The sequence below is a fragment of the Monodon monoceros genome, unplaced genomic scaffold, assembly GCF_005190385.1.
Source record: "Monodon monoceros isolate NGI ecotype Baffin Bay Population unplaced genomic scaffold, NGI_Narwhal_1 Super_Scaffold_5, whole genome shotgun sequence".
Lineage (NCBI taxonomy): Eukaryota > Metazoa > Chordata > Mammalia > Artiodactyla > Monodontidae > Monodon > Monodon monoceros.
In genome coordinates, this window is record NW_021703782.1 from 93,632,503 (window position 1) to 93,650,481 (window position 17,979).

The following is a 17,979-nucleotide window of genomic DNA, read 5'->3' on the forward strand; positions in this document are numbered from 1 at the left end:
TTTTAAAAAGACGAGGATGCTACTGCTATCACAATTCAAAAGATGGAGAAATGTACAAAAGAGGTTACCAAGAAGTTAAATGGCATGCCCAAGATCACACAGCTAGGGATTTGAACTGAGATATGATGTTAGCCATTACCGACGTTTTCAACAAGGGCAGCCAGTGAGAAGAAGCATGCTTTTGCAACTCAACACAACAAGCAGAGAGACCCATTCCCTTGGGGGGAACATCCAGCCAAGGCCAGCTGTATTTGATCACAGGGACTGATGAGGTGGGAGAAAGGAAGAGTCACCACGGAGGCTCACATTAGTAACCCTAAGTTCACAGAAGAGGAAACAGGCTCAGCGAGGAAAAGAGGGTTGCCGAGGTCCCATAGTGCTAGTACAGAGTGGAGCTGTAACGTGAGCCCAGGGGTGTCAACCTGGCCACGTGCTGCAGCCAACCTCAGGTGCTGGGCAGGCACGGGGTTCATATAAAATCACAACCATTCCCAGATATCCAGATAGGTGAGATTCCAGATAAGAACCTGGTTGAAAAACTGCAGGGACTTCCCTGGTGGCACAGTGGTTAAAAATCCGCCTGCCAATTTAGGGGACCTGGGTTCGAACCCTGGTCCGGGAAGATCCCACATACAGTGGAGCAGCTAAGCCCTTGCACCACAACTACTGAGCCTGTGCTCTAGAGCCCACAAGCCACAACCACTGAGCCCGTGTGCCACAACTACTGAAGCCCGCGCGCCTAGAGCCCGTGCTCCGCAAGAGAAGCCACTGCAGTGAGAAGCCTGCACACCTCAACGAAGAGTAGCCCCCGCTTGTCTCAACTAGAGAAAGCCTGCGTGCAGCAACAAAGACCCAACGTAGCCAAAAATAAATTAATAAAATAAATTAATTTTTTTTTAAAAAAAGAAAAACTGCAGAAAATAAGGAGAAAATACCCCTCAGTGAATAAATTGCCCAACCCTGGGAAAGAGGAGTGGTAATCACCCATCTCTGATTATCACCCATCTCTGATTATCACCATTTTATTTTCACCCTTGCAAATGCATGTGTGTGGGTATTAGTACATAGGGTCCTACACTAATGACAGCAGTTAGGCAGGGTTCGAGGGCTGACAAAGTCTCACAGGGCTCAAAACAACAATGCTTACATATGTGCAGTGCCTTGCAGGAAAACAGTGCAATCTAGCAACTGCACTAGGGTGAGAATATTCTTCACAGCCAAAGGCTGCCTCACAGCAAGGGGTCTGGAGAGGCCAGGTGTGAGCCCCAACTGTCCTCCCTTTGAAGGGCCAGACCAGGGTGCACTTTTTCTCTCAGATCAGTGACCACTAACTTGTACATGGAATGCCCCCAAACCAGGGAACCCCGAAATGGAGTCTCAGCTGGGGTTTCTTATCCCCAGCCGGTCGTGTAGGCATATTCTTGCTAGCAAACCAGCCCCAAGGGCAGAGGCTTCGGGGATCGCACCAAGACCGGGTACAACGCATTAGTCTCACTGTTATCAATCAACAGCACTGAAACGTGAAATGCCTCCAACTCATGGGGACAAAGTAACACTATTAGTCAGTATGGCCGTCAGCGTGGCCAGTGGTCCGTGTCCTATAGTCACGGGTCCTTAAGCAAGGACGAGAGAAGCGTATTTAACAAACAACAATTCAGATACGCTGAAAGGATGGACCATGCTTAGAAAAGGCTCCACTTAGGAGGACAAAACTTTACTGCCCCAGAGCAGGCACATGAGAAAAACGTAGAGGTTCTCAATGGTCATCAGCTTAGTGTGAATGCTGTGGTGTGTTACCGAAAAAGCTAATAGGCACTCGGGTCAAATTAATAGAAGCATAGAATATACATCGGGGGAGGTGATAGTCGTGCTCAACTCCATGCTCGTCAGATGCCACCTGGACTTTGGAGCTTTGCTGTGGTCACTTGGCAGTAGTTGGAGGAGATGATGCTGGAAGATGCGACACTGGTGCCAGATGAGGAAACGAGAATGCTGGGCCTGGAGAAAGGGTGCCTTAGGGGGTGGGGTTGTTACTTTCAGAGTGATTTCCTCCATGGAGTCAGGCTTTAGTTGACTTCGGAGCTGCTGTTCTCGACAGCCATTGTTTAGGGGCTCTGGCTTGACGGCATGTGTCTGAAGAGCTCTTTGCAGAACTGTTTTCTTGGGTGGAAGGTAGAGTAGCATGTGTGTGGCTCCTCTGTCTTCACTTTATGATGAAGAGAAGCATCCAGAGGCATTTGCATTGGTCATCTTTTCCTGGAACTACCCACAAGCAGGAATGTATCACATCGCATGGTCTGGACATGGGGTGAAGAGGTCGCCAAACTCTTGGAGTGCAGGTTTCAGCTGGTGGAGGGGATGACGACTCCCTAACACAGCTGTCTCTCCAGTGTGTTTGACAGCACATCTGCCACTTAGGAGTTTGCTGAGGACATTGTGGAACTGTGGACTGGACGCATTTTCAACTCTTTCAAATTCACTCAGTGGGCCCCTCCCCAGCAGGCTCTGATTGACTACTCCTTGGGCTGTGAAGAGACCCCCCCCCACACACACCCCGACCTCACCACACACACAGGTCCTGGTATATTGTAATGAGCACTTGGGACCACAGTTCTAGCCCCATTTCTGTCACCTCGCTGCTGGGTGAACTTGGGCAGGACCCTTCCCTTTTGGCATTTGGTTCCTTGTCTCTAAACTGGAGATGCGGCTATCTGTGCTGTTTCATGGGGTTGTTGTGTGGAAACTTGAGATGCTGGCAATGAAGTTGTCCTGTGCTATTATTGTCGTTGTTGTCATTGTAATCCCCTGGTCTGTCTGGTACAGACCAAAGTTCCTGTTCCCCTGCTACATCAGCTAGGATGCTTTCAGCTGGCAGCGAGAGAAAACCCTACTAAAAGTGTTTTAGACATGAGGGACACCATTGTTTTGAGAAAGGGCAGTCCAGGCGTGTGTGCCTGATTCAGCGTCTCAATAATGTCCTGAAGGAGCTCGTTTCTTTCTGCCTATAACTCCTCTCACATCTCAGTGGCTGGTTTGTGGCTTATGTCTACACCCAAGCCACTCACTGGCCAAGAGAAGGAGACCACCATGGTGGGCTTAGTAGAAGCGGGAGTCAACCCTTACAGCTTGAGAGGGATGCCGTCTCCACTGGAGGATGAGGCAGCTTAGAAGTGGACAGATGAAGATGGAATTCTCTTAGCGAGGATGAACCGAACAGTGCCTGCCCCAGCCATGGGAATGTCCTAGCATGATGGTCAACCAGTCTCCAGCCCTGCTTCTGCTCCCTCCCTTATTCCCTCCCTCCCTCCCTCCCTCACCTCTGCCTTCCTCCATTCCATCCTTGTTCATCCAGCATTTACTGAGGGCTTATTGTGGGCTACCACAGAGTGAGCCCTGGGGATGCTATGGAGATAAGGCGTAGCCATGGCCTTGAGGTGAGTAGGTGCATGAGATAAATATCCACCCTGATGTGAAATGGCGGGATAGGGGCAGGGCAGGGTACAGCTGTGGGAATCCAAGGGGGGATCCAGTGAAGAAGCACATTCCAGCAGAACTGGTGACAGGGGTGAAGGCCTGAAAAGTCTCAGAGCTCATCAACTGCTTGGTCTTCACTCTTGGCTGCAGGGATGGCCCGGAACTCATCACCATCTCCCTGTTCGGTACAGCCAATGGCTCCAGACAGATAGAGAGAGTCCAGAGACCTTAACTTGCCACAGCTCTCACACCTGGAAAGCGGGTCTAATTCTTCCAACGTTGACTGAATGGATGGAAGGATGAGGAGATAGGTTTGACTGTCCACAGTTAGACATCAGTGTAGGAGGCCTGGCTTCTCACCCCAGCCCCCCCATTGATTCTGTGTGACCTTGAGAGCATCAGGCACCCTGTCTCTGAGCCTCAGCTTCCCTACCTGTAAAATGAGGAAATTGAGTTAGGTGGCACTAGGGGCTCTTCCAGGACTGAATTTCTTTGGGGGTCCCCTATTTGGGTCAATATCAACCCCTGCAAAATTATCTTTGGACATCTCCCAACCCTCTGCCACGTGGCCCAGTCCTGAGGAAATAAAGCCAGACTGGGGAGCAGGGCGAAGGCCCCGGGGAGATGGTCTGGGATGCCCAGACAATGGGATCACGTGCCCAGAGGATGTGCTGTCTCTTGGACAGTGGCCCAGGAGCTTCCCTGGCTTCAGCCCTCATTCCTCTTGGTGGAATGATTGTTTCTGGGGTCTTGGCAGCCGACAGGCCAGAGTGACGTGGCCCCAAATGCAGAACCCAAGCTCTGGGAGACAGGCGGGCAGTGGTGACAGCCAATACCAGCTCCAGTCTCCTCCCCTGGGGAGGAGGACTAGACTGGCATTGCCTGGAGGGGACAAAGGGAGGGGACACTCTTGGAGGCTGCCTCTTTCTCCAGCTTGGAGTTCAGGTCAGTTCACTGAAATGCTTTATCCTGGGTGCCGGGAACACAGCAAGGAACAGGATGGAGTATGACTGGTGTATCTGCAGCCCCTGAAATTGGGCCTGCCGCATGGCACGTGACCAACGAATCATTGTTGATGAGGGAGGATCCTGATGTAGGAGAGAGAGCAGGTGGCTAATCTGGCAAACTTTACTCTCACGCATGTATCCGTCCCTCCCTCCGTCCCTCCTTTCCTTCCTTCCATCATTCACTCAGCATTTATGGAGTACTTCCTATGTACCAGGCACCATGTTTCATGCCAGTGTCAGAAACTCAGCAGGGCAACTGCTCATAGCAGGGACCACAACTTGTATTTACCTGTTACCAGTGCCCAGCTCAGGGCCTGATGCACGCCAGCGTCTTCTGATTGGCTGAGCGACCAGGGAACGAATGACTCTGTTATTAGATGTGCACCATGTGCACACATCCTATGGGACATGCAAGCCCGATGTGAAAGGAAGGCCCATCCCGGTGTGCCCAGCCGTGTCAGGCATTGGAAAATTGAGGACTAATACGTGGCATCCAAGTTCTGCTCCCAGTTCTGCAGTACCAGTGAAACAAGAATGAGTTGAGGCAGGACTTCCTGACCTGCGTTATCTGCCTGTCTCCTTGCTCATCTCCTCCTGCAAACACTGGAGAACAGGAAGCACAGCCTGGCGCACAGTGGGTCCTCCGGAAAACTTGGTGGATGAATCGGTGGAGACTGATACCAGGGCAGTGTACAACCCTCTTTTTGCAGGCAGACTTCATCTAGTGATTTAGTCAAACATTTATTGAGCCCCTACTAAGTGTCCATCACGGAGGCTATTGAGATCAACAGTTTCTCTCAAGGCAGATGCGCCCCAGAGAGCAATGGGTCCATGGCTGCTCCGCTTGGGCAGAAAGTAAACTATGTGCCTTGGAAAGTCCTCACCAGGCCGGGAATTCCTATCCTTCTGCCTCGTCCCCAAAACATCTCCATGGGCCTGCAGGCGGTGTCCACCCAGTTCCAAGGCTCATCGCCTTCTGCCCCTTTCTGGCTGTCTGGTGAGCACCCCATCCCTTTCACAGGGTGGGTAATTGCTCAGTCAGTGTCTTCTGGATCCAACTTTCATGAAGACTGTTTGTGCCCAGTCGCTGGTGCTGTGCCAGGAACCTACTTGGCAGGAAGACTGGGTGTGAAGAGGCAGTGGAGGCAGGAAACAAGGTCCTTTCCCTAGAGTTCTTAACAGTGTCCATATCTGCTCTTTTCAGCTGACCACGAACTCCTGGAAGGCCATGAGCCTCGTTTCTCTTCCAACCTAGGAAAACGCAGGTAGCCCTCAATAATTAGTTACTGCATTGGATTGAATATTTACAGCAGTCTCCTACTCCCGAGCTCAAAGGACACATGCTGAGGATCATGTTCAATGCACCTATTTTACAGATGAGGAGAGTGAGGCTCAAAGGGGACACCATCAATCTTTGTGGGCTTTGGGGGGTTTCCCATGGGTCTTTTGGGCTTCTCTCATTAAAGCAAGGCTCTCTGGGGCTCACCATTGCATACTCAGATTTGGGAGTGAGATTTGGAAAGAGCTTAGAATTCAGCCACTGACCTGCTGCCTGATCTTTGAGGAAATGCGTCCCCTTGTCTGGAAATGTCTTTCTGGCCAGTAAGTTGCACATCATCACCCACACGGTGCAGTGGGGAGAACTGGATGGTTTCTTCACTGGGCTCCCCTCACTCCTCCTCCAAAACCAGCCTAAAATCTGCTCCCACCATCTGGGCCCTTTTGTGACTCTTTCACTTGAGCCGTCTTCCCCAGTGGCTGCATGTTTATCCAACATACACTTCGGGACCCAAAGGCCACCTCCTCCTGGGAGCCTTCCTTGGTTTCTCTCCATCCGTTAGTCTGCTTGACAATTCAATTCATCTGTATCTCTCTGATGGCATCTATCACATTCTTCTTGTGTTATCTTTATGTGATTGCAGGGGATTCTCTGTGACATGGCAGTGTCTGATGTCTCCTATCCAGGCCCCCTTCCTTGACCCAAGTTGCTGACCACATTACAAATATGTGTGCCCAGAAACAGGACTATGTACAAATTTCTTTGTTTTCACTCCATAGTGGCAGACCCTCTTCCCCCAGCTTTGTACAGGGGTTTGCACACTGTAAGAGTTAAAGAAATTCATTTAAATTATTAATGGTTTGAGCATCTATTGTATCCCAGGCTCCATGCTGGGTGTGGGGACACAGTTAGATGTGACCATGACAATACCATGTGACGTGTGCTACAATACGGGTGTGGAGCAGAGCTTTGAGCTGCACCTAAAAGGACAGAGAGTCTGTGAACAGGCAGAAAGGGGGTTTCGGGGAGAGAACAGCCTGGGAGGAGACAGCATGGACAAGACCTTGAAATACGCCAGCTTGTCCAGAGCCTGGGTCCAGGCATCAGAGAGAGTGGAGCTCACTGCGAAGAATATGAAGTTGGAGAGGCTGGCAAGGATCTGCTCAGAACCCTCTAGCGGCTAAGATTTAAATCATCATGCTCAGCTGCAAAGACAGGAATCAGACTACCTGGGTTCGAATCCCACCTCCACTACCTAACAGCTTAGTGATCTCAGGCAAATTCCTTAACCTTTCAGAATCTCAGTTTTCTCATTTGTAAATGGAGATAACAGGCCTCCCATAAGCGGTGGCACTTAGAACGGTGCCACACCTGGCTCAGGGGAGGCACGTGAGCTGCAAAATACTGGGGGATGCCAAAAACCCTTAGTAATGGAGCTTTACATTTAAGGGGGGGGCGGCAAAAAACCTCTAAGTAATCAAGATACATAATATTTTAATGCACTACTTTAAAAATGTCAAAAACATATCCCCCAAAATCCACGATGAACAAAATACCAAAATTGTAAATAAACGCAGGATCTCCCTAGTGCAAGGGATGCAGCTCAAAATACATCAACGATTATCGGACTGGGAGTTCGCAGCCTTCAAGAGCCGTGGACTTCTGAAAACCTGAAGAGAACCGGTGGCCCCTCTCCCCCAGAAGAACGCACAAACAGGCACAATTTGTGCAGATTTTCGGGTGTTCCTGCACTTCTGGGGCTCGGCCAGGTGGAGGTTAAGAGCGCAGCTTCAACGTGGACGTGCCGGGGTGGTTCCATGCGCCGTCCAGCCGCCTGCGGGTTCCCCAGCACCGCGCTGGGCCTCCCTCCTGGCAGTCACCGGTGCTCTGCCCCCTGCAGGAAGCAGCGCGCGGCTACGCGGCTTCTTTTTCTAGCTTGCTTGGCTCGCGCGTCGGCCCTCCCACCCCCTTCGGCTTGGGACTTTTCCTAAAGTTGCTGAAACCAGACACCTTGCTCGACCGAGCCCGCGTGCAGCTACGGTTTAAAAGGCCGCCTTCAGCGCCCCCTCCCCGCCCCCAGCGAAGACTTCAAAAGGCCCGGCGGGCGCCGCGGCCCCTGCACCTATGAACCGCCCCCCGCGCCCGGAGCCCGTGCCAGAGTCCGAGGACGCAGAGCGGCTGAAGTTCGAGCGCAGGCGGACCGGGCGGGTGGCGCAGCCCGGCGCGCCCATGCCCCTCCCGGTGCCGCTGCGCTCCGAGCGCCCGCGCCCAGTTTAGGGAAGGGGACCCCGCCCCCCCGCCCCCGCTCCCGTGCCCGCGCCCGGGGCTGCGGGGACCCATGAATACAAATGCCGTTAGGCGCCCGAGGAAGGACCGACCGTCCAGCCTCGCATCTAGGGACCCAGTAAGTGGCCCGGGGCTCCTGGAGCGCTGGGGGTACGGGTGTGTGTATGCGTAAAGGTGAGCGCGTGTGGGGAGGGGGTGCACGTGCGAGGAGTGAGTGTGTTTGTGCCCGCGTGCGATGGGCACTAGCGGAAACCTGTGTGCAAGTGGGGGGTAGCGCGAGTGAGTGTGTGCACTTGGGCTGTTACGTGTGCACGTGAAGATATGTATGAGAGGTGTGCACGCGGGTGTGTGCGTTGGGAGGATCTGGCTAGGCTAGGCTAGTATGCATTTGTGCGCGTGTAAGCACTCATGTGCATGCGTCTGCGTGTGTGGAGTCCGGGTGTGCGCCAGAGTCCAGACACCCCAGGGTGTGTTTGTGTGAGCCCAGGAGGAGTGCGTGGCTGTGCCTGCATGTGAGTGAGTGTGAGTGTGTGTCTGAGTTTGGAGCAAGTGTAGATATGTGTGGGAATGTGTGTATGCACCAGGGAACAAGTCGTGGAAGTGGAGGCGGAGGGGGATTCTGATGCCAGGGCTCGAACTGGGGTTGTGGGTGTGCGAATTTGCCAGGTGTTTGTGGCGGCATCAAGGTGTGCAGTTCTGCGCTCCCTAGTGGGATCTGAGGGAGCCTTTGGTCTACTCTGGGGTGAGGAGGTAGGTTAAGCTCCCATTTCTTACTGCGTGGAGGAGAGAGAGAGGTGATCAACATTGAACAAACGCACCCACTACGTGCCCAGGAAAGTCTGTCCTCCAGGGCGCCCTGAATCTGGGAGGAAAATAGGTGTGTGTATATGTGTGGTAGAACACTGGTTGTTGTTTTCATGAGAGTCTGGACACTGAGTCCTAGTCCCAGATCTGTCCCTGGAACTCCGGGTTCCTTTCAGCAATAGTATCTGTCCCCTTTCCCCCTCTATCTTTGCCCCCAACTCGGGGACCCCCAGTCTCACGATCTAGAGGTCCCGAATCTCCGAACTGTGATCATCCCGCTGTACAGTCTTGGCCAACTCTTTCCTCTCTGTGAATCTCAGTTTCCCCATCTTTACAGGGGGGCTGGGGGCGTGGAGTGTCTCAGCGGGACAGTCGTGGGCCCGCGGAGGCTGTGTCCCCGGCTGCGGCCGGCAGGGGGCAGCAGGGGGCAGCAGAGGGCGGCCCGGCGCGGGGAGGAGAGAAGGTGGAGAGCCACCGCGGGCCGAGACTTTAAATCGCCTTCATTTCCCCCAAATCCTTCCTTTTCCTCTCCTCCCCCAGGCCGGCGGGGAGGCAGCTTCCACCGCCCTCCGCGCGCCCTCGCCCGGCCTTGCTCTGCCTCCGGGGACCGCCAGCAGCCCGCCTCCAAAAGTTTGAATTTTGGTTTTTTTCCCCTGCTTCTTCTTCCTTTTCGGTGGAAGCAGAGAAGAGCGAGGCAGGGGCGAGCGCGGCGCCGGGACTCCTGGGACCATGGGCCTGGCGCGGGCGCCCGCGGAGCCCCGGCCGCGCTGCCTGCCTGCTCGGGCGCCCCTGGGAGCGGGGCTGCGCTGGGGGCGTGGGGGCCGAGCGCTCTGAGCCCGCCTGGCGCGGCGGGGCGGGGGGCTGGCGGCCCCATGGGGCGCGCCCACACTTGCCCCCCGGGCTCGGGAGCATGAAGTAGGGGCCCGCCATGGGAGCGGGATCGGCGCGGGGGGCCCGAGGCACAGCGGCGGCGGCGGCGGCGCGCGGGAGGTGAGTACCGGCTCGGGGACGCCCCCTCCCCAGCTTCTTGCGGCTCCGGAGGCGGGGGTCCCCCGCCGCGCGGGACGCTTCCAGCGGAACGTCAGCTTCCTGCTCCTTCCTTCACCCCTGCGAGGCGAGCCGCCAAGGGTTAAAGCGGGCAGCGCCCCCGGCCCGGCGAGGGTTGGCGAGAGCGCTGCCCGCCCTTCCCTGCCTGGCGCGGCTGCCCGATCGCCTTGGGGCGGGGGCCGAGCTGGGGAGGGTCCCATGCAGAGCCAGCCCCGGGAATCGGGATTGGGGGGTGGGGGTGGCGCCTGGAGCGGCGGGCGGGCGCGGGGGGGGGGGGCGCGGAAGAGGGCTTTTTGGATGCTTGGGGGAGGGGGGAATCTCCATTTCTGACTGTCTCGGTGTGTTCCAGTGTCCGTGTCCACAGGTCCCGAGCCTGTAAGTCTCCGTTTCTGTCGGTTCTCGGGAAACTTGTCTGCAAATTTCTAGGGCTGCGGGTCTCGGCTTCTGCTGCTGTCTCAGTGTCTGTGTGTCTTTGCACGTCCCCTGTTTCTGGAAATCTCCACATGTGTGTCAGTCTGTTTGGGTCTGTGTGTCTCAGTGCTTCCCTGCTTGGGGAGGGGCGGGGGGTGGTCCTCAATTCCTGTCCTGCGTGTGAGAGAGGAAAAAGTGAGAGCCAGCATGTCAGGGCATAAAGGGCCCTGGGAGATGACTAATTCGAACCCCTCGCACAGATGTGAGACTCAGGGCCAGAGAGGGGCAGGGAATCTCCAAGGAGGGGCTGGGACCCAGAGGCTCTGATTCCCAGCCTGTGGAGTAGGAGTTGTAAAGGAGTGAGCACGTGCCAGAGGGAGTCACCGCGTGTTTGTGTGTGTGGCAGTGGGCAGGATGGGAGCAGCCCCTCAGGGCCCTGTGGACTGCGGCTCGTGCTTACGGCCCAGAGAAGCGCAGAACTTGCTCCCTGTCCGTCCTGCCCCCAGGACCGGAGGACATTCCCAAGACGCTGGTCAGGGCTGTAGCTCCGCCCTTGGCCACCATGCCCTGCCCGCTCTGCGCTGGGATCAGGGGGGTGATGCCTCCCCCTCTCTTTCCCATGTCTTGGAAAAAGTGGGCTGGCTGAGATTCCCCGCCCCTCACCGCCCCCCCACCCCCACACACAGCACCAGTAAGCACACTGCTGACTCATTTTCTCCAGAAGACCCTGTGCCAGGGCAGATGCCAGCGGTTGGGTAGAAAAGTGGTGCCGGGCAAGCGCCCCACAGTGGGGCCCAAGCTTTAGGTAAGTGGGCAGTGACACTGTTTGCGGCCCAGCCCCTGCCTCCCTAACCACTGCAGTGCCCCAAACCCTGCGCCCTCTGGCCCGCTGCGTGCCTCCTAGCTTTGCTCCCAGCCCAGCTTCCATGACACCGTTATGGAGCATCCCTGGCCTCTCTTTCCTTCCCCTTCCTCCCTGTACTCAGAACACTCTTCCTCCCTCGTGCTTCCATAAGCCTGCCATCCGCAAGGCTCAGCTCAACAGCCATCAGCACCCCTGATGCCGCACTGGAGGGGGCTTGCCCTCCAAATGTAACCCACGGTCTGTCCCTCCCTGAGCACACTCCGCCCATTACTTTGTTGGCATAGGCTCTTCCTCCCTCTCTGTGTTCAGGGACCCTCTGGATACCCCACAACCTGCCTGGCACACGAAAATGCCATTTCAGTTGATGGCGGAAATGGAAGCAAAACGTAAACTTACACCCATGGGCAGAGAGGGCACTTCAGTCAAGCCGTGCGAATCCTGCCTCTGCCCTGTGAGCTGGGGCAGGCACCTCGTCTTTCTGCTTCTCCTTTTTCTCATCCCCTCAAACGGGCATCCTCATTCCCAGCCAGAAGGGCGTTTGTGAGTATTAGTGGGCCTGTGCTTGTAAAAGGCTTTCAGGACGGGGCCTGGCATGTAGTAAGTGCTCAATAAATGGCAGCTCTTACTTATATCATTATTCACTTCATCTTGAATGGATGTGTGAAACAACTGGAAAATTCTGGGCCGCATCCTATCCAGACAGATGCCCTGTCTGTGTTCCCATGGAAGAGGTGTAAGGTGTGAAGAAAGCCTGGGCGTGGCCAATCCATGGAGGCAGGTGGGACAGGTTCATCCCCCTTCTCTTTCCTGTGGTCCTCTGGCTGCATCCTTCCCAGCTTACTCCGTGGGATAACAGCCAAGCCCAGAGACCACGGGGCTGCTTTCCTTGTGTTTCTGTGCCCTGGGTCTCAGCTCTGAGCTCACAGTGGATGTTCAAGTTGTGTGGGTCTCTGAGCGCCTGTATGTTCTCAGGTAACAAGGAAAGAGGAAAAACCATGCACACCAGCTGCAGGCTCTGGCCGGCCTCGTGGCCCAGGAGTAACCACGCTAGGTGTATTGGCAGAGGGCTTTTTGCAGGAGAAAGGAACACCTGGGTTCCCTTCTTGGAGGGCCGTGTGGCCGGGCTGTGTCTTCAAGGTCAGGCTCCCTAACTCATGGCTCCCGTTTCGGCCGCCTTCTGCCGTCTCTGGCCGCTGCGCTCTGGTCTTCCCGACATTCTGGAGCCCTGGCTTCGCCCAGCCAAGGCCCACGAGTCAGCGGTGAAAACAGAAGTCTGAAAGAACAAAGCTCTGAGCCAGTGCAGGCACTAAACGTTATTAGCGGTAGCCTAAACAGGATTGGAACGGGAGCAAATGAATCGGCAGGGCCTCCCTCTGGGAGCCAACTTTCCAGGCCTGGAGCTTACTTAGATGGCTGTTGGCTCCCCAGGCTGCATCTCTGTTCCTGTTGGTGAAGGCTGGGACTCTGGTGTCTGGCAAGTAGGAAGTCCCTGTAAGTCTCCGATTTCTTCTCCATGGGAGACGAGTCAAGCGAAAAGGACTGTCTTCTAGGTGGTAGAGTCAGATGATGTGGGTCACTGACATGCTGTGTGGCTTTGGGCAAGTCACTTCCCCTCTCTGGGCCTCAGTGGCCCATCTCTATAAAGAGGGGCTGGGACTAGAGTCTGGCCTCTAAATGACCTCAAAGGACCTTCTCCCACTCTATAGTCCCGTGCTATACTTCGGCAGTTTCTGGGTCAAGTGCACACAGAATCCAGGTCTGAGAGGGTCAGTTGCATTTGTTGAGGTGAATGAAAGGGAGACAAATATTTTTGTAACAGGCCTTTTCAGAGCCGAAATTCTCGAGTTAGAAACCGCGGTGTTAGGAAGCTTAATTGAAGAGAAGATTCCGATCCCATCTCCCCTGTGAGTCTTCTTTCTCCTGACCTTTAGGGATTACAGATATTGCCCCCAATACGTCCTCTTATTCTCTAGAGGGTGGTCACCTTGGCATAACCCCAGCAGGAAAAACTGACCGAGAAGGATGTGCGTGGTTCTTGCACCTTCTCCTCTCCACCTGGCCTCTCTTTATCAGCTTGGGGAGCGTCCTAAGAAGGGCGGATGTGACGACACAGGGAGAGACTCAAGGAGTGAGAGCTGGTGCCTGGAAAGGGCTGGGAAGAGAGGAGACCAGAAGGAAATGGAACAGAGACTAGTAAGGTTGCAGGAACACTGGAGAGCTAGGGACAGTGTCTTCTGAGGAGGCATTCTCAGGAAAAATGAGTTCCCTGGTCCTCTAAGTTCAGGCACTGCTGACCGACGGAAAGTGCAGTGAATTTCCTTATTGCAGACTTCTCAGAGCCTTTGCTATGCAGCTGTGCTTTGGAACTACCAAGACTGGGATGTAGGAGATGGCTCTTCCCCACTACATCTGGCCACAGTTTCCTGGAGTAGCTACTTGGTGGGTGTGGGAAATAGTACTGAAGAGCTATGTCCCCAGAGTCTTCCCATGGTGACCTTGAGGAAGCACCTACCGTCCCTAGGCCTCAGTTTTTGTCAAATCCAAAGCTGCCTATGACTGTTCATCACGGCTGATGTGTTTGCCAATTTGCTTCAAGCGGGCAGGTCATGCCAGAAGGGCCAGCCTCTACCCTTCTCCCGAGACAAGACCAGGGCCGCTAGGCACTAACCTTTAGTTATTGCTAGTGATGTGCTGGAGGTGAGGCCCGTGGAGGCAGGGAGGACAGGCCCTGTGTAAAAGGCATTCTCACAGCAGTGGCAGCAGATTGGAGAGGATGAGGAGGGAGCAAGGATTATCCAGGAGCATCCCTGGAAAATGTCAGAGGTGGGGTGGGCCTGCTGGAGTTAAAGCTTTGGGAAGATACTTTGTGAAGTCCAGAGTCCTGTAATACCAGGTAACATTCATTCCTTCTGCAAAAATACTCTGAACACTTACTACATGGCTGCCAGGTGCTGGGAAAACAAGAGTGAATAAGACAGATGTGGTCCCTGCCCTGCAGGGACTTGGGCTAGAAAGGGAAACAGAGAAATAGACAATGACCATACATGGGATACCTGGTGACGTATGTGCAGCAGGCTCCGGGAAATGACACCCAGGCTAGAATCTAACACATGAGTGGAAACTGACCAGGCAAAAGAGTAGTGTCTAGAGCACTTCAGATTAGCATGTGCAAAGGCCCAGAAGCGGGAGAAGGCTTTCAAGGGACCGTCAGCATCTGAGTGCTGTTTGAGCTAGTTCACCTTATGCTCTGAGTAACTCTCAATTGAACAACGCTTAAACAATGAGGGGAGTTATTACCTCCCATATCAAGAGGCCCAAAGGAAAAGCAGTAATAGGGTTGGCCAATTCAGCATCTCAAGTGTCATCACACCCACTATTTTTCCATTCTGCCGTCCTCACATGCTCGTGCGGCTTGTTACCTCATGTGCACAAAATGGCTGCAGCAGCAGGTCCTCACTCAACAACATGCAAAGGCCAGAGGAAAACCTTTTCCATGTCCCTTTGAAATTCTTTCTTAGAGGCCCTGACAGGCATCCCTCACACCTCATTGGCCACCTTTGGGTCACATATGCATGCCTAAGCCAGTCACTAGCATGGCAGATTCCCAGAGTGGGCTTAGACTTATCCAGATTCATCCAGTATCCTCTGAAGTTCAGGTCTCCCTGAACTAGCAGAAAGGGGGATGGCTGTGGGTAGGTAACCATCAGTGTCTTCCACAGTGTCCAGGTCAGGATTACCATCGATCCTAATTGCAATTAAATTGGAGTACTTGGTATTAAATCAGAGGGTGTTTTCCTAGGCTCCCAGGGAGCTGTGAAGACCCCGGGACTCCAGACATCCACTCTGGCAGATGGGTTTCCTGGATTACGTGATTCCCCAGAAGCACATCATCCTAGGCTTTCTCTTGGAAATGGATCCTGGGCCCACGTGTCCCAGCCTTTGCCCTCACCACCCGCCTGTCGGGGCTCTCTCTGCCTGCATCCTAGCTGGCCGACTCTGGCCACGTGCCGCCCTCCCCTTTGCCTGCCTCGGGATCAGATGCCCCGGTGGCTTCGGGTGTCGCCAGTGGCTGCTCCCACAGGAAGGTGAGATCGGATCACTGCCTCTGCCCATCTTGGCAGGATCCCCTGAGCAGAGCATTAACCCTTCCGGGCCCCAGAGTGCAGGGACAGCAGGGTTGGTCTAAGAATAAGAAGCACTTTGGTGGCTGGCAACAGGCCGAGCCCTTGACATGCATGAGCTCATTTAATCCTCACGCCTGACTTGCGAGATAGGGCGTGTCAGCCGAGTTGCAGAGGAGGAGACAGGCTCAGGGAGGCGGAGGGACTCATCCAGGGTCATACAGCTGGTAAGCAATGGGGCCAGGTTTGCACCCGTGGGGGCCTGACTCCCCGTCGTCTCCTCTTCTCTCCTTCCCTCTCTCCCATTTCCTATCAGCATGAAGCCGGTAGGCAGATTCCTTAGCACACACTGGTCCTGGCTGAGGGGTCTTCTCCCGCCCTCTGCCTTGAGTCTGGAGACTGAGTTCTCATCTTTCCTGCCCTTTGAGAAGTTTACCTGTCATCTAAGCAGAGCAGTCTGGTCTTCCCACTGACCTTTCAGCCCTGGCTCTGCTGCCCACTGGGCCTCAAGATCTTGAGGCCACAGTACAGATGGAGAGACTGAGGCCCAGAGACGGGGAGTGGCAGGGGCTGTTCCCTGGTTGCCCAGTGAGTCAGCGGCAGATTTTGAGCTGGACCCTGGGTCTCCTGACGGCCCAGGGCAGGGCTTCCTGCCTACTAGTTCCCGCCCGGTGACCTTGGTTTATTGATCTGTGAAAAGCGAGGTTGTATTTGTACTGTGTAAGCAGGTCCTGCCCCAAGAGGCTGTGCGTGGACCCCCAGGAGCGTGGGCTAGTCTGACGGGGTCCTGGAGCCTGTGCCTCGCTTCCTGCCTCCCCTGGGCGGGACTGGGGTGGGACTGGGGCTGGGTGATCCACTCCCAACTCCCTGGCTGGACCTGGACGTGAGAGGTGGAAGCTGATGTCACATCTGCTTGTGTCTCCTGGTCTCTAGGGGGTTTCTCTTCACCTGGATCTTAGTCTCCCTTGCCTGTCACCTGGCTTCCACCCAAGGAGCTCCTGAAGGTAATTCTCTCTTCTCTTTGTCCAGGGGGAGACAAAGGAGGACAGAAGGGATCTGAGAATGCAGGGGTAGGAGACATCATTTCCCCTAATTGGAACTCAGTGCCTCGACTTTCTCATCAGTAGAATGGAGCCAGTCATTGGCAAATTTCTCTCCGTTTGATGTTTTGTGAAGGGCAGAAAGGGCTCAGTGCAGAAATGTGGAAAGGTGATGCTTTTGTTCCTCTCCAGGGCAGAATGTAAGTTACTTTGGGTCAGTAAGCTGCAGTTGTCCCTCTGTCCAATGGGTACCCCCAAGAAGTGCTGACAAGAGGCACGAAGGCCACAGCCATCACTGCCCACACCTGTGATCCGCCCTCCCCTTCCCGTGAGATGCCGCTTTTTCCCGCTATCCCTGAAGAGCTGTCCAGGGGGCCCAGGCAGCGGGAGGCTGGCTACACCACTGCCCACGGAAACTGAAACGTCTCCCACATCTGTTTGTCAAGCGGCCACAATGCCACTTAAAATAGCAGCCCCTCCCCCTCCTCCACGCCCGCCCAGCACGGGCAGGCGGCCGGGCACTCCCAGAGCCCCTGTGGCCTGACCTGGCCACCGGGCAGGGATTGGGCCCCTGGAAGGGGAGGGCTGTGCCCGGAAGAGACTCCTGCTGCCCAGCAACATTTTGTGCAAATGTCATATTTTCCGAGCTTGCTCTTTCCCCCACAGAGTAGGTGAACAGCTGTCCAGAGTCCTGAGTCAGGCACTAGGGGGGTGGTGAGGAGAGGCTGGAGCAGTGTGGAGCCCGGTTTACGTAATAAAGGGATCTTGCTGCGGCCAGCTGGCCGGGTCCCTCCATCTTGGTTTTGGGCTGAATTCATTCCCCTGTCCCCCAGCTCCTCTCCCCTGATGGGATCCTGGATGTGTCTCCACCCTGCCTTCCAACCAGTCTAGGGGCTCCAGCGCAGGATAGGATAGCGTAGTGACGAAGGAAGGACAAAGACCCGGGGGCCAGCTGGGCCTTTTATTGTAAGCTGTGTGACCTTGGGCAAGTTACTATCGCTCAGTTTTCTGACCCTCCTCTGTAAAATGGGGATAATAAACAGTACCCGCTGTATAAATGATTGAGAGAATAGAGAGAGATAACCCGTATAAAGCACATAGTAAGTGCTCAATACATGTTAGTTCTTCTTACTATTGTTAATTATATACTACCTGACAAGTTTGGGCAAGAGCGGCCCTTCTCTATCCCCGTGGAGCCCACAGTGGTCAGAGGCTCCCAGAGGCTTAGCAGTGACCACCTCTGTCAGTTCCAGGTAGCAGAGTTGGGGACTTGGCCCCTGAGCTGCAGGTAGTGTGCAGGGGAGGCCTGGAGACTGCCTGGTGTCAGCTTAAAAACCCACGTGGAGGGCTTCCCTGGTGGCGCAGTGGTTAAGAATCCTCCTGCCAATGCAGGGGCACGGGTTCGAGCCCTGGTCTGGGAAGATCCCACATGCCGCGGAGCAACTAAGCCCTTGCGCCACAGCTACTGAGCCTGCGCTCTAGAGCCCGTGAGCCACAACTACTGAGCCCATGCGCCACAGCTACTGAAGCCCGCGTGCCCTAGAGCCCATGCTCCACAGCAAGAGGAGCCACCGCAATGAGAAGCCCGCGCACCACAACTAAGAGTAGCCCCCGCTCGCCACAACTAGAGAAAGCCTGTGTGCAG

At 55.0% G+C, this 17,979-nt stretch overlaps 1 protein-coding gene across 5 annotated transcripts in view; it reads left to right on the top strand.

The window, feature by feature from the left end:
- COL27A1 (collagen type XXVII alpha 1 chain) overlaps nucleotides 1–17,979 on the top strand; it is a 185,918-nt gene that overhangs the window by 33,698 nt on the left and 134,241 nt on the right. For 3 of the 5 annotated variants that reach the window (XM_029203587.1, XM_029203588.1, XM_029203589.1), the window contains one exon: nucleotides 16,228–16,298. In XM_029203587.1, the coding sequence (XP_029059420.1) occupies nucleotides 16,228–16,298 (71 nt within the window). Of the gene's footprint in view, nucleotides 1–9,315; nucleotides 9,841–14,959; nucleotides 15,259–16,227; nucleotides 16,299–17,979 lie in introns of those variants that run through there. The other 2 variants (XM_029203590.1, XM_029203591.1) reach the window with 2 other exon arrangements.